We start from the raw sequence: 14,267 nt of genomic DNA on the forward strand, positions 1-14,267 counted from the left end.
TACGAATTTTTTTGGTTAAGTCATACAAGTTCTGCGGTGTTACTTATTTAATTTCTTGGTCGTGTAGTTAATATCTTATCATTGCTTATTGTAAAAAAAAATTTACCATGCCCGTTATAATTTTTTATTATTCAATATTTTGTAACTACCTCAAAACGAAACTAGGTCATCAAAAATTTATTATATCCTCAATATTTTATGCTTATCTACTGCTAATTTCATGGGTTATATGATATAATACATTAGCTGTTGTCATTCTATTTAAATTATGATAGTACTTGGTAAAGTTGCTTAAGATGATATGTTTTGAGACGCTCAAGATGATAAGCGGTTTTTTATTAAGAAAAGCGCGTTTTTACGGAGCTTTATTTTGGTATTTCAAGAGCGTAAGTTTTTTCAAAAAATAGTATCGCAAACTTTTGTAGAGGTAGGAAATATTTATTATAGTTTTTTTTATGGTTGAGATAATTACTTTTTACTTTAGTATAGTCCTTAAAGATACAACTTTTTTTTAAATTACTTTGTGATTATTTTGAGTTTTTTTGAATTCCATTTAAATAGGTCATCTATGGAAACTGGTTTCCTATGATGAGATGGTTGGGTATTAGGGTGTCCCAAAATTATACAAAAAAACACTTTTTTTTAAAACTCCTCTTGTACACCCAAAATTCCTTGTCTATACTAAGGCAGAAGACAAATAAATGCTAAAAAATTACTCTCAGATCATTTTAAGTGCTTACTGTAAAATTCCAAAATCTCTATTTTTTAGCTTTTCAAAATATCAAAATAAAATAAATAAGTGTGATTATTTTGTCCACTAATATATATACTAATATTATCATATAGAGAGCTTTAAATATTTATAAGTTCTTTTTGAGTTACATTCTTTGTTACTTTTTTTCTCTCCTCTCTTGCTATCAATAGTATATTTTGGCGCTGTTCTTCCTTTTGAGAATATTTAAAAAAGTCGTTTATTAAGCCAATGTTTCTTTCAGCGCAGTCATTAGTTACACTAAGTCCTTTAACAAAAACTTCAAAAACACCATATGATTCAGTTTTTGAAAAGTTGGGATGAGAAGAAACCCAATCTTTAACTTGATTTGTGATTCCAAGGCGTAAAAATATAAGCCAGCTATCAGCAGTAACAAGTTCTGAAAGCTTGCTGTTTGGTAAGATTAAAACTGGAATAGGTTTTTCCATATTTATATTTTTTTGCTCTGGAACTGGAAAAGAAATTAACGAATTCAAAATCTGATACTTAACAGACATTTCCAAGTGAGAATCAACGAGTGAAAACACAACTATTGCTGGAGAAAGATACCACGAATGTTTACGAAAACTTTTAATCAAAGCATTACCAATATCAGCATTAAATTCATCCTTGATAACATATGCTGCTTTAAAAGCATTAAAATCATTAAGTACAGCGTGTTGAGCGCATCTAGATTTAAGGTACCATGGAGCATAACAAACAGCAACAATGAAGGCACATGTTTCTATTTCTTTTTTATTTTCATCAGGTAAAAAGCTTCTAACAGTGGATGTCATCTCTAGTGAAAGAATATACAAAGCATCCACCATAAATCTTGCTTCGTGACAAGCTCCAGGTTGATGAATTTTAAATTCTTTAAGCTTATCAGATTCGACGCCAAGATAAAAAGCCAAATATTTTACAAGGTGATTATAGTCATTTCTTGGAAAAATTTTATTCTCTAATGAATACTTTGCATAATCTTTAGCTGCTAGCGCCAAGATGTGAAGCTTGCTACCTATTTCGAGCTTGTTCCAATCAAATATTTTCAGTTCTGGAACTCTTGAATTCACAGATTCATGAGAAGTTTCCCAGTTTCTTTGAAAAGCCAAGTACATAGATTTACTTGGACCCTTAGATTTAACTTTAGTGATAGCCTGTATTGCATGATTTATATGAAGTTCATATATGTGGTGACGACACATAAACCAAAACAAACATTTATTAAGAATTCTACTTATTATTATTATAGCTCTGTTTAGTCTACCTGTATTACTTGATGTAGTATCAGTACAGACTCCAATTATATTATCCGCTATTTCAAAGTACTCTAAAATGTTTTGAATAACAATGGCTTGATTTTTTCCTTTAGTGCTCTCTACAGGTATAATTCCAAGTAGGCGATCGTCTTTTGTAGTAAATTCAGGACTGGTAACAGATATAGCAACCCTTTCCTTCTTAACAGTAATTTTTAATTTTTTCTCTATTTCTTTTACCAACTTACTGTCAAAGTGCAAGATCAAATTCTTTCCTGCCATTTCTTCGTAATAGCTTGATCTGATGGTGGTACCTAAATTAAAAAGAATTTATTTCTCTTTATAACTACTATTGATTGTTTTAATATCAGGGTGTTAGCCAAAATTAAACATTATACCACGTTTTTGCTGTATTGGGAATATTTATTGTTGTTGTTCAGGAAAATATTGGAAATTTTCAAGAAATTGTCCTAAAAAACTCAAAATAAGAATCAAAAAAAAAAGTCATTGAATTTTAGGAATTTTGAAACCATTGCGAATTCCCCAATATACACCTTTGGGCTAGCTAACACCCTGAATATAAATATTTTGAATGTAAACAAATCTACCTAAATCTTCAATATACTTGAATCTACTTCTAGCTACTGAGCTTCTAGATATATTTAAGTCATTGACATTTCCGCCTAAAGCTTTAATAACAGCTCCTAGAAACATTGTTTGTAAGCGAATGCTGATTCCGCATCTAACACTAACAGGTGTTGTAGCTAATATAAGATTGTCTCTGTCAAACTCTATTGCAATTTCTGAACAGCCCAACTTAGAGTGTTTTTGACGCTTTAGCTTTGTGTGTGTTGGAAGCTGGGTTTCACCCCTTTCTTGAAAATCTAAATCACTATCACTAGAAACTGAAGATTGGTGAGCAGCAGAGCCTAAGTAACAAAAAGCAGTAATTACTTTATAAAGCAAATATAAATTTTAATTAAACCATTATTAAGAATAATTATTTAAAAGTTTTCAATTAAAGTTAAAATTTGAGATATCATTTACCTGATGCCTCAAATTCATCTGAGTTATGAGAGATCACTTCATCCATTTCAAAATCAACTTTTCTATCCAATCCAAAATATTCATTAACTCTACATTTTTCTTCATAAGATCTCATTCTTTCATACCTTTTAATTCTCCTTTCAACTCTTTGCTGCATATCAATGTCATATTTATTACTTATTACACCTCTCCTCATTGTTCTTTGATCTTGAAGAAAAGCCAAATCTTCTATAACTGCATCATTCGATCTTGGCATATCTTTATCTGATTTGATTTTATCTTCTATGTTGTTTTGAGAAATATCAAATAAATTCTCAAGAAATTCTTCAAACCGATTTTCGTGATTTTTTTTGGTAATTGTGTTCCAGGAAAGATAACTTGTATTTCGCATAGAAATGTACAGTTTATTTAGTTTAATAAATTTTTTAACAATTTGTACTTCAGAAATTATATACTTTCCAAAACCAGCATATTTCCATATGTTTACAACTTTTCTAAGGCAACATATCTCCATACTTTCATAACAAAAATCTTTGTCATGGCAAACCATATCCCTACTCCCACTCTTTGTTTTGCAAGAGAAATTTTCTTGAGTAGACTTGAACCTTTTACTTTTTTCTGTAATAACATACTGATAATATCGTAGAACTGTTCCATTTGTTGGTAGTTGATGTATGGGAAAAACAGAAATTGGACTTCTGAGAATGTAAAGTGGTCGACGCGGGTTTAAATTAACATTATAGTTGGATTTTTTTATTTTAGCAGTCGTCTTTCTTTTCGCCATAACATAAATATATTTTAATTTTTTTATAATTAATTTTTATCAATATTTAATTTGTAATAATAAACTACGCAAAATATTCTTTTGTAAATAGTAACAGTTTGATTCGTTGTTTTTTTATCAGAAAAAAACGATTGGCTTAAGTTTGTTTACCTTATTTAATCAAGATTGCGGCTTTCAAAGATGGTGTATTCACAAGTCGATATTTTAAATAAGATAATGTTGGTTTAATCAAAATCAATAATTGCAAAGAAAACAACTAATTGTCAAAAAAGTACAAAAATAATACTCAAATAATTATTGTATTTAAAACATATCAGTATATATATATATATATATACATATTGTTTTTAAATGTTCTTAATATTTAGAACAGTGATCAAGAAAAGTGTGATAATACTAAGTTATTGAGTTGCCACCATATCCTACTACAAAGCTACCAATATTTTTTTTAATGATTACAGATGTTTAAACTATAAAAAACTACATTTATTAGAATTGTTAAAAGAGTAAGTTTTTATTTAGAAGAAGCGGAAATATTTGAGTTTAAAAAAAATCAGTATATTTAATAAAATCCCTTTTTTCAAATTTCTACAGTAAGCACTTGAAGTGATCTTAAAAACCTTTATTTAATACTAGTGGTCTTCTATAAGTGTATAGACAAAGAATTTGGTGTGTAAAACTTTTTTTTTTTTTCGTATTTTTGGGACACCCTATTGGGTATGTTTAAAATAACACAACTTTCCGTATAAAGATTTTTTAAGAGTAAAACCGGGTCAAACCGCACACTTATCAATAAAAATTAAATAACTTTTTATTTTTATTTATTTTTTCATTTTTTTTTATTAGATAGGTAATAAAAAACTACTTAAGATAATATAAGTATATGTTAAAAAAATAACGATGAAGTTATTGAAAATATTAAATGTAAAGAAAAAAAAAATTGTGCGGTTTTAGACGACATTCTGATAAAACCGCACACTTGAGAAAACATTGAGTTTTTTAAATTTTAACTTTTTTTTTTATTATTTTTTTTAACACAACTTATATTTAAGAAACTATACTAAAGTTTTTACATTTTTTGCAACAAAAAATTTAGTTAGAACTAGGCAACTGCATATTTCTTTGGTAAACATGTTTTTTTGCAAAACCATTCCCGACACATCGATTTCTCACATTGCAACATTTCTGTGTGTAACTGTACTCTATACTTTTTACATTTTGCAACTTTTAATCGTTTGGCTGTTGGTACTTGTTTCTTCATTATTATTTTTCTGAGGTTGTTCAGCATTATTATGTTTAGGTATTTGAGTACTTGGCATAGAGAGTCTAAGCTTTCCGTTAAGTTTAGCAACTTTCACGGCTTCGTTTGTTGCTTTTTTTTCATCTTTTTGTTTGAGGAACTCGATCGCATTTTCTTCGGTAATACATTTTCCGCCAAGTTGTTGATATGTTTCGGTTTCTTAACATTCGATCGATTTCTGGCTTGAAAAAACTGCTTCAACTCTATCTTGATACTGTTTTTACAATGCTCAACACATGCTTAATACCTATCAAAACTTGAAGCTGGCGTAGTTGAGAAAGATGGCAATCGGTGTGTATATGGAAAAGGTACTGCTGTGTCTGAGCAAGATGGTGTAGGTACTGTGGAGGCTGCAAAAGTTGATGAAAGTGGATTAAACATTTTGTGTGATTGCTAATGCCTTATGATTTATGTCGTTTTTAGTAAGTGGAAATAAGCCAGTGTACTGGAAACCAGCGATTGCATGCAAGCGTGTAAAATATTTACCACTCTCGTACAGCGTTTGAGGAACTGCGGAAAATTTTGTTTATCTAAATTTTTAGATTTTGAGTCTTTGTAATACCTTGTAAAAATTTCTTTCCAAGCTTGTTTGTCACGACAATAAATACCTCTATCCAATGGTTGTAGAATACGTGAAGAACGCTCAGGTAGACAAATCAAGATTATATTGTATTTTTTGCACAGCAATACCGCTTCCAAAGTTATGCCATTTGTATGCCCATCTAATACTAAAACATGAATACCACCATTTTTCTCAGTTTCGGTTATAAATACTTCTTTCAGTCATTCAATAAACGTATCGTGCTCCATCCAACCTGATTTTAAAATTGAATATTTGGTGCCAGTTGAACCACCTCTTGCCCAGTCAGGACGAAATTTTCTTTTGGCTTTGTATATCACAAATGGTGGTGCAAAATGCCTATCAGCGTTGCAGCATTTATTTACAGTATAATTAATTTTTTCATTGTTGCAAGTAAGTTTAAATGCACGTCTTGTCCCTTTTTGACTCACTACGGTTGCTTTACCTTGATTACCCAAAAAACCTGTTTCATCACAATTCCAAATATGCGACCCAAAAGTTATACCAGTCTGTTGATATTGCTTGGCGACGCATTCAAAGTAACTATCAATTATTTCTGGCGTAAAGAAGCGGCTCTTTTAGATCCTAAATTATCCAATTTTCTTGTTGAAATTTCTTTTGACTATCTTTTCATAAAGGCTTAAAACCAGTCTTTACCAGGCTTGTTGTTTTTGAGTAAGTGCAATTGATCTTCGCGTTTAAGGTAGCCACATAAAAATTCTAGGTTTTCATTTCGGGTTAAACCATAACCCCAGTCACCAGGTAATTGGAACGCATGCACCATCAATCTTTCTGTTTCATTTGAGAGTACCGTTGTTGTACTTGAGCCATGGAAGCCTTTGTTGTTGTTACTTTTGTGATCTTTGAGCGTTGACACTGGAACGCCATTTTTAAATGCAGCTTTTTCCAGAGATGTTTTATTTTCTTTCATATCAGTTAATGCGGCTAGTATATCGTCTTCCTTGCATGTATTTGTTTTTTTAGTTGACATGTTAAAGTGAGTGAGTTAAATTGAATTGAGTGAGTGATGATTATATTGAGAAATAATATAATAATTGGTTTTTAATGAGTAAGAGTTTATTATATTAACAAATAACATTATAGTTCACTCATAATTAAGACAAAGTTATGTAGATAAAGATAGGCGCTTAATCACTTGAGCGGTTTTATCAGAAAAAAGAGTTTTTTTTACTTTTTTAATTTTTTATTTAACTTTTTGTTCTGGCTGCATAAAAATTATACTATGAGAATTAAAATTAAATTTCCAACAAGATAGTGCTTGAATTCTTTTTATTTCAGTTTCGGTTCAAGCGCTATTTTGTTCGCAACGATAAAAAATGTATAAAATATTTTGACTCTGTTAAAGTTGTATAAAAAAAGAAAAAAATGGAGTTAAATCGACATATAAAATTATCAAGGAGATAGTTCTGTATTATGTAGCCATATCCGTTTAGTTTTTATTTGATAGTTTCGATCAGAGTGCGGAATGATATGGTGTGCGGCTTGACTCGGTTTTACTCTATTCATTTATATTCTTTAAGAGGAAAGACTAAATTATGGCAATCTGCAAAAATAAATATAAATATTTCCTTATTTCAGTTGTAAAAAACAATGTTTGTTAACATGTTCAACTTATGCAACCTTTATGCAACAAAAAGTTAATTTTCAATAAATTGTGTCTTTTATTTGTTTGATTTTTTTATTATAAAACTTGATTATTAACTACTTGATTATAAGGTTCTAGCAAAGAAAGGAGTTAAAAGTGTCTGCAAAGTTACAAGTGCGGAAAGAGGAACCCTTGTCACAACTTGTGTAATAATCAATCTTTCACCATTACTTATTTTTCCACGAGTGCATTTCAAGGAGCATATTTTGTCAGGAGCTCCTTCTGGATTTCTTAAACTTGCATGTAAAAGAGGCTGGATGAACAGTAAACTTGCATGCAAAATAGGCTGGATGAGCAGTTAACTTGCATGCAAAAGAGGCTTGATGAATAGTGGATTTGGATTTTATGAATCACTTTATAAGATTCTCATTTAACACTAAAGAAAATCGATTGTTACTAATATACGACAACTGCGAAGCTCACATAACACACATAACAGTATTAAATAAAGCAAGGGAGCATAGAGTGACTATTTAGACATTACCACCTCATTACACACAAGTTACAGCCACTTGATATGGGTATTATAAGACCATTTAAAACTGCACATAGTACAGCAATTGATGCTGGGTGCTCTACAATCCTGGAAAAACACTTACAATTTACCAAGTAGCTCCATGTGTAGCGCTTACTTTCCAAATAGCCATAAGACTTTCTAACATTATGGCCGCATTTAATAAAACAGGTACTAGGTAATAAAACATATTTCTTTATGACAGTAGCGTGTTTACAGATATTGATTTTATGTGCAATTCTGTGACAAACAGACCTTTGATGTTAAAAATAGTTGTATAAAATTTAATGTAAACATTACATCTGAGAATTTAGCTAATCCATATCTTTCAACAAATGGAAACCTCACTGCTTCTAATAATAAAGATTTGAACATACTGCGATCTCCCCTTCTTTTTGATTCAAATTACCAAGTTGATAATAAAGTTGTCATGGCTGATCTGCCTATATTATCATATTCTTTTATCAACCCTAAACAATGTAGTTTTCCTAAAGGCGGAAAGAATAAATGTAAAAAGAAAGGAAAGAAAGAAAGCTTGATCGGCTACAGACACTCCTAAAAGAGATCAGATTGAGAAAAGATCCTGCACTAAAAAGTTAGTCAAAATTACCAAAGAAATAAAAGCCAGTTTACAGAATAGTATTATAAAATCGCCCGAAAAAGATGATTCAGTGTTGAAGCATTTGGAGTTCACAGATGGTAGGCCTACCAAATAATTTTTTTGAATTTTGGGACTTCATAACATCATTTAAAATACATAAGGCAGTTTTTATTAAACTGGCTCCTCCTTCCCTACACCAGTCCATACCTCACCTGATTTAACTACATTTTATATGAAACAAGGAGATCAAAACAATTATTTTTTAAGTATTTGATACAAAACAAAAAAACAACAATTAAAATCAACAGTAAATTATTGCACTATTTTCACAAAATTTAAATATGAAAAATAAAATTAAAACTTATTACAACATAGTTGGTATTCTTAAAGAACAAAGACACCGCCTAAAAGACAAATATAGATAAGTTATAAGACATATACCAGAAAAAATCTGCGCGGACATTTTAAAGGATATTTATCAAACTATTGTATTTTAATATTGAATGTTATATATGTTTTGAAAGTACGTATGTTAATATTCCTAAATATCACTTTATTAAAGTTTGTTAAGTTTTGTACATGAGAACGCGCGCACTTTGCGTTTTACACTCGACATCAGCTTTTGTACAATCTTCGGTTAGACTTTCTTGGTAGCTCTAATCCATTTATTTTTGAAGTCTTTAATGTTTTTGGCTTCTTTTATATTGAACATTAGTTTTCTTTTGACAAGAGCCCAATATATTTTGATAGGACGTAGTTCGGGACAATTCGGTGGATTGCAGTGTTTTTCAAGGAAATCTGTATGTTTTCTAAGCCGGTTTAAATTTGTCCCAGAGTAGTGACTTGATGCTGAATCGGGCCAAAATAACGGATTACCCATGTGTGTTTTTAAAAACAGCCAAAGGAGTTTTTTGAGGCATTCTTTTATATATATTTTGGTGTTAATTGTTCCCGTAGTCACAAACCAAGAGCTTCTTTCACCACATTCACAAATTGTTTGCCAAACTAAGAGTTTTTTAGCGAATTTTTGCATTCCAATGCATTTTTAATTGGAGTTCAGTTTCTTGCGATTAATTGCTGAATAATATAGGTGTCCTGGAAGAGATTGGAAATATGCAGCACAATATGTTTCGTCGTCAATAACCAAACAAGAATTTTTGGCACATAGTTTTTTAAAGAGCAGCTTTGAACAACAAACTGCGACATTTTCTTGCTTTGCTTCACGACAAAGAACTTTTTCTTTTTTATAAGATTTATAGTCACAATTTCTCTTCAATCTTTTATAGTCGAAGCACTTGTCTTAAACTTATTCGCTAAAGTTTGAACAGAAATCTTCGGTTTTCTGTCTAAGGCATCTTTCACTTTTTTACCAAGATCTCGTCTAACAAAACATTTTTTTCTTTTACTTTATGATTTCCTTTTGATTGTACCAGTGTCCTTAAATCGTTTCACAACGCTCTGCAATAATCTCAAAGCAATCTGCAACTCTTTAGAAATTTTTTTGTTTGATACACCAGGATTTTCAACGAGAAAATGCAAAATTTTCAATTAAAACTAATTGTTTGAAAACAGAGTTGTTCAAACTTTGAATAACACTAATACAATGACATTTTAAAAAAATTAGCTATTTAAAATGATGCACGGTTTCCATAAACACCACGCAGATTTTCTGTCACATGTCTTAGAGGAAATAATTTATTTTAAAGAAATAAGCTTACATCTTAATTATGCTAAATTCTTTTTTCAGGTGGTTGTAAACAATCTGTTTCATGCAACTTTTTTTGTCAATTCATCCTTTTTAAAATTGAACTTCAAGAAGCTTCTTAGATATTTCAGCCAATTTCTCATTACCTGAAATCAACATGATGTCGCCCACACAAACCTTATTCCTTTATTGCAGGGGTTAGCTTAACATTTGTATCATTAAAACTGTGGCTGTCTTCATCCACTTTGTATAATTGATTTTTTTAGTTTTTTTAGTTTTTTTTTATTTCTTATGACTCTTGAACTATTTCCTTATTTTCATCTTCTAGCATGTTTTTTACCCGCAAATCCTCATGGAATATTAGGTATTCAGAGTTTGCTTTTGTAGGTTCATTATTAAACTCTTTTGTTATAGGAAACCAGTGGCGTACCAATATGTTTTGGGGCCTAGGGCGGCACTTTACATGGTAAATGGGGCTCTCTCTCTCTCTCTCTCTCTCTCTCTCTCTATATATATATATATATATATATATATATATATATATATATATATATATAGAGAGAGAGAGAGAGAGAGAGAGAGAGAGAGAGAGAGAGAGAGAGAGAAAGACTACGTTAATGAATGTATGTATAACACATTATCTTTCTCCACTTTCTTGAAAACGTTTGTAATAAACAAAAATTAGCAAATACCATCTTTATCATTATCTATCAGTTTATATGTTTATATATATATATATATATCCATCAACGCCATTTTATCACTTATAGAAATTCATTTATGTACACAAATAACTAAAACATTAGTTTTGATTATTTATTTTAAAGGATAATACAATGATGTACAATGTACAGTAAAAAAAACAGATTTACAGCAAAGAGTTACCTCTACAAACCTATTAAACTGCTTTCTTGCGAGCCTTGACTTCTGCAAATCGTTTGATTAACTCATCAAAATTCACATGTTTTGCAATTTTGTTTTCTATTGATATTATGGCCAAGCTCGTCAAACGAGACTGGCTCATTGTAGAGCGGAGATTTTAATTAATTTCAATTTTGAAAAACTCCTCTCACAAGAAGCCACGAACACACATATAGTTAGAAACAGTTTAAGAGCTTCAGTCACGTTTGGCAACGATTCAAGAAAGTCCATTTCGATGATAAGCTGAAGCATTTTCAAGGATATCCATGCAGCTGCAATGTCTAATTTGATGCCAGAAGCCTTCAGATGCCTTCTCAGCCTCTTTACTTCAGGCAGCATTTCTTCCTCCTCCAAGATTACCTGTGTGTACAACAGCAAACTTTTCATACACAGTGTTCATCGAGGTCAAACGTTTTTCTAATTCTACATGAAAGTGGTCAATGCACTCGAACATAGCACGCTTCAATTCTTCCTGTGGAGTTAAACCTGCATCTTTAGCAATTTCTCCTGGCATCATCTTTTTCACTCGCTTGCGTTTTCTGCTTTCAATATCAATGCCCATTTCAGCACAAGTCTGGTTCGATTATTCTACAGCATCATGGACCAGAACTTCTCGACTCTCTACTAAAAAGGTCTTCAAGCTTTTCAGCTTCACAACACACTTTTCTAAGCTAATTCCTTTGATTTGAAGATATTTTTGGGCATGATTCACCTCGAGCAGAATGTGGTACCACAAATGCAAGAAGTAAAGGAAATTGAAATTACAAATGTTTGTCATCAACACCTCCGCTGCTCCTCTCGCATCTAGGTTTTCAGAAGCATCACAAAGCTTTTCCACAGCCTTAACCAACTTTTCGAAATGTTTGAAGATTGGTTTCACGGCATCATGATGAGCATTCCACCTGGTATCATTAAGTCTCTTCACTGTCACTCCAACGGTTTCTTTTAGGACCCCCATCTATGTGTTGAACATGAAAAAAACGTGTACACACTTTCCAAAGTTCCAAAAAATGTTACACAAACAGAAACACTACCAAAAGCATGTACGCCACATAAATTAAGCAAATGGTTAGCACAAGGCACAGATATTGCTTTTTGATTAAATTCTTTAATTCTGGTTTGTACTCCTGTATGAATGCCAGACATTGTCGTGGCATTATCGTATCCTTGGCTTCGACAAAGCTTTAAATCCAAGCCGTCCTTTTCAAGAGATTGAACAATTTCCTATGTTATGGAGTCTGCCTTTTTCCCACTTAGAGGAATAAAACCTAGAAATGATTTTTTCACTTCCACGTTCCCGTTGTCAATTTTCACATACCTTATGACCTGACTCATTTGTTCAGTGTGGGATATATCTGTAGCAATATGCCATAGAATTTAGCTTTCTTGATTTCACAGAATTATTCTTGTTTTACAGCATCGCCTAAAAAAGATATAAACTCATTTTGCACTGCAGGCGATAAATAAGAAACTGGAATCAATCCTGATTCCAATGATTGCTGAAGCCGTATGTTGTGCTCCTTTAAAACAGGGTCATAGTTTGAAAGGAGGCTGACAAGTTCCAAAAAATTACCACGGTTTTCAGAAGCAAAGTCTTCCCTGTGGCCTCGAAAAGGCAAATTCTGCTTTGCCAAAAAAAGTGTTATATCTAAGAGACGATGCAAAATGTCTCTCCATTTCTTCTTCTCTCTTTCCATTACGTCTTGGTGAGCAGCGTCGATGGTTTTGTTTTGGAGAAGCCTTGCTTCAAGTGTTTTCCATTTTTCTAAATTGTTAATATGCAATTCAGAGTTTTCGTGATCTGATACTTTAGGATTCAATTTCCACCAACTATTGAATCCTGTGATGAAACTTGATTTAGTCGTTGGATTATCGTTCTTATCAAACAACTTGCAACAAAAGCAAAACAGTGATTTTTTTTCATAAGAATAGACCATCCATTTTCTCAAAATCTGTTCTCCACTTGGAAGCTTCTTGTAAAACCAGCTTTTTGTCAGCTGTCTAGTTTGACCCATTGAATTTTCTCCTGGTTTATTTACTGGATCAAATGGCACCTCCAAGTTCTGGTAAATTTCACTGCCTTGTCTTATAACATCGGTTCTGAGATAATCTGGCATTGGAGTGGGCCAGTTTCCAACATCATAATTTAATGTTAAATCTTCTAATTCGTGTACTGAATTTGCGTCTGATTCAGAACGTATCGAATTGGTTATGTCTTCTTCTTCTTGCCTTTTGTATTGTTCTTCTTCTCCTTTTTCTTGTTCTTCATTGCTTGTTTGTTTGTTCATTCCGTTGGCCATAGCTTGTACTTGGGCCTTCTAAAGATTCAGAGCCCTCCTCTAGCCCTGCTTCATTTGCCTGGGATAGTGCCCTTTTAGTAAATTTAAGTATTGAACCCGACAACCGTTGTAGTTCTTGTTCTTTGGCTTTTTGTTTTTTCTTTTCCCATCCACTGGGATAGTTTCATTTCACGTTATCAACAGGTCTCTTGAATCTGAAAATAATTGTTCTATTTTAGACAACAAAGTATTTAGAAAATAAAACAAACCTTCGCGTTGTGGGTTTGAAAACAAACCAAACCTAATAAATAAACACTGTAAGATAAAACTGTCAAGTTTTGAATTACATTTTTCGGCTATTTTCTTACAAAAATTTCAGTATAAGTAACAGTGTAACGATGTTTTCACTTTGCTTGTTAGTAGATATCTATTTAAAGTGAAATGTGTGCACATGAAAATGTAAAATTTCTGGTTTTGAAATTCCATTGTTCTATCGTTGTAGGTTTTCAATGGCCTATTGTTCTATTTACGCATCAGAGCTTCGCATGCCTCTACGAATAAAGTTAGGTAATTCTTAAGGTGTGTTTAATAACGTTTTTCATTGGAATTATTTTGGCAGAGATTGGATGTCTCCACGGGAGTTGTTTATTCTAGAATTTACTTAATGGAATTTTTTGATTGCCTATTATTGCTAATGCTTTAACGAGTATTTTCAGAGCAGCTGTTCAAAGGGGAATTTAGATGTTCTCATTGTATATTAATGTGCCTCTAATTTAGTTAGTTGTGTGTTTTCTGTTTTGACGTATATTATGTTTATTATATTATTTATTATATATATTATATTTACAGCTATTATTGTGTTT

The 14,267-nt window shown here is 31.6% G+C and overlaps 2 protein-coding genes across 2 annotated transcripts; both read right to left on the bottom strand.

Moving 5' to 3' along the window:
- Positions 1 to 723: 723 nt before the first annotated feature.
- LOC136084733 (uncharacterized) lies at positions 724 to 3,850 on the bottom strand. Its single transcript, XM_065805416.1, has 3 exons — positions 3,055 to 3,850; positions 2,616 to 2,936; positions 724 to 2,321 (listed from the first exon to the last, which is right to left on the bottom strand). The coding sequence occupies exons 1-3, from the start codon at positions 3,836 to 3,838 to the stop codon at positions 853 to 855; spliced, it is 2,574 nt and encodes an 857-aa protein (XP_065661488.1). The 5' UTR covers positions 3,839 to 3,850; the 3' UTR covers positions 724 to 852.
- An 8,675-nt stretch (positions 3,851 to 12,525) lies between these two features.
- LOC136085416 (zinc finger MYM-type protein 5-like) lies at positions 12,526 to 13,425 on the bottom strand. The gene has a single exon (XM_065806719.1). It carries the CDS (start codon positions 13,423 to 13,425, stop codon positions 12,526 to 12,528), a length of 900 nt encoding a protein of 299 aa, XP_065662791.1.
- Between the last annotated feature and the right edge of the window lie 842 nt (positions 13,426 to 14,267).

This window comes from Hydra vulgaris, chromosome 09 (genome assembly GCF_038396675.1).
Source record: "Hydra vulgaris chromosome 09, alternate assembly HydraT2T_AEP".
Taxonomy (NCBI): domain Eukaryota; kingdom Metazoa; phylum Cnidaria; class Hydrozoa; order Anthoathecata; family Hydridae; genus Hydra; species Hydra vulgaris.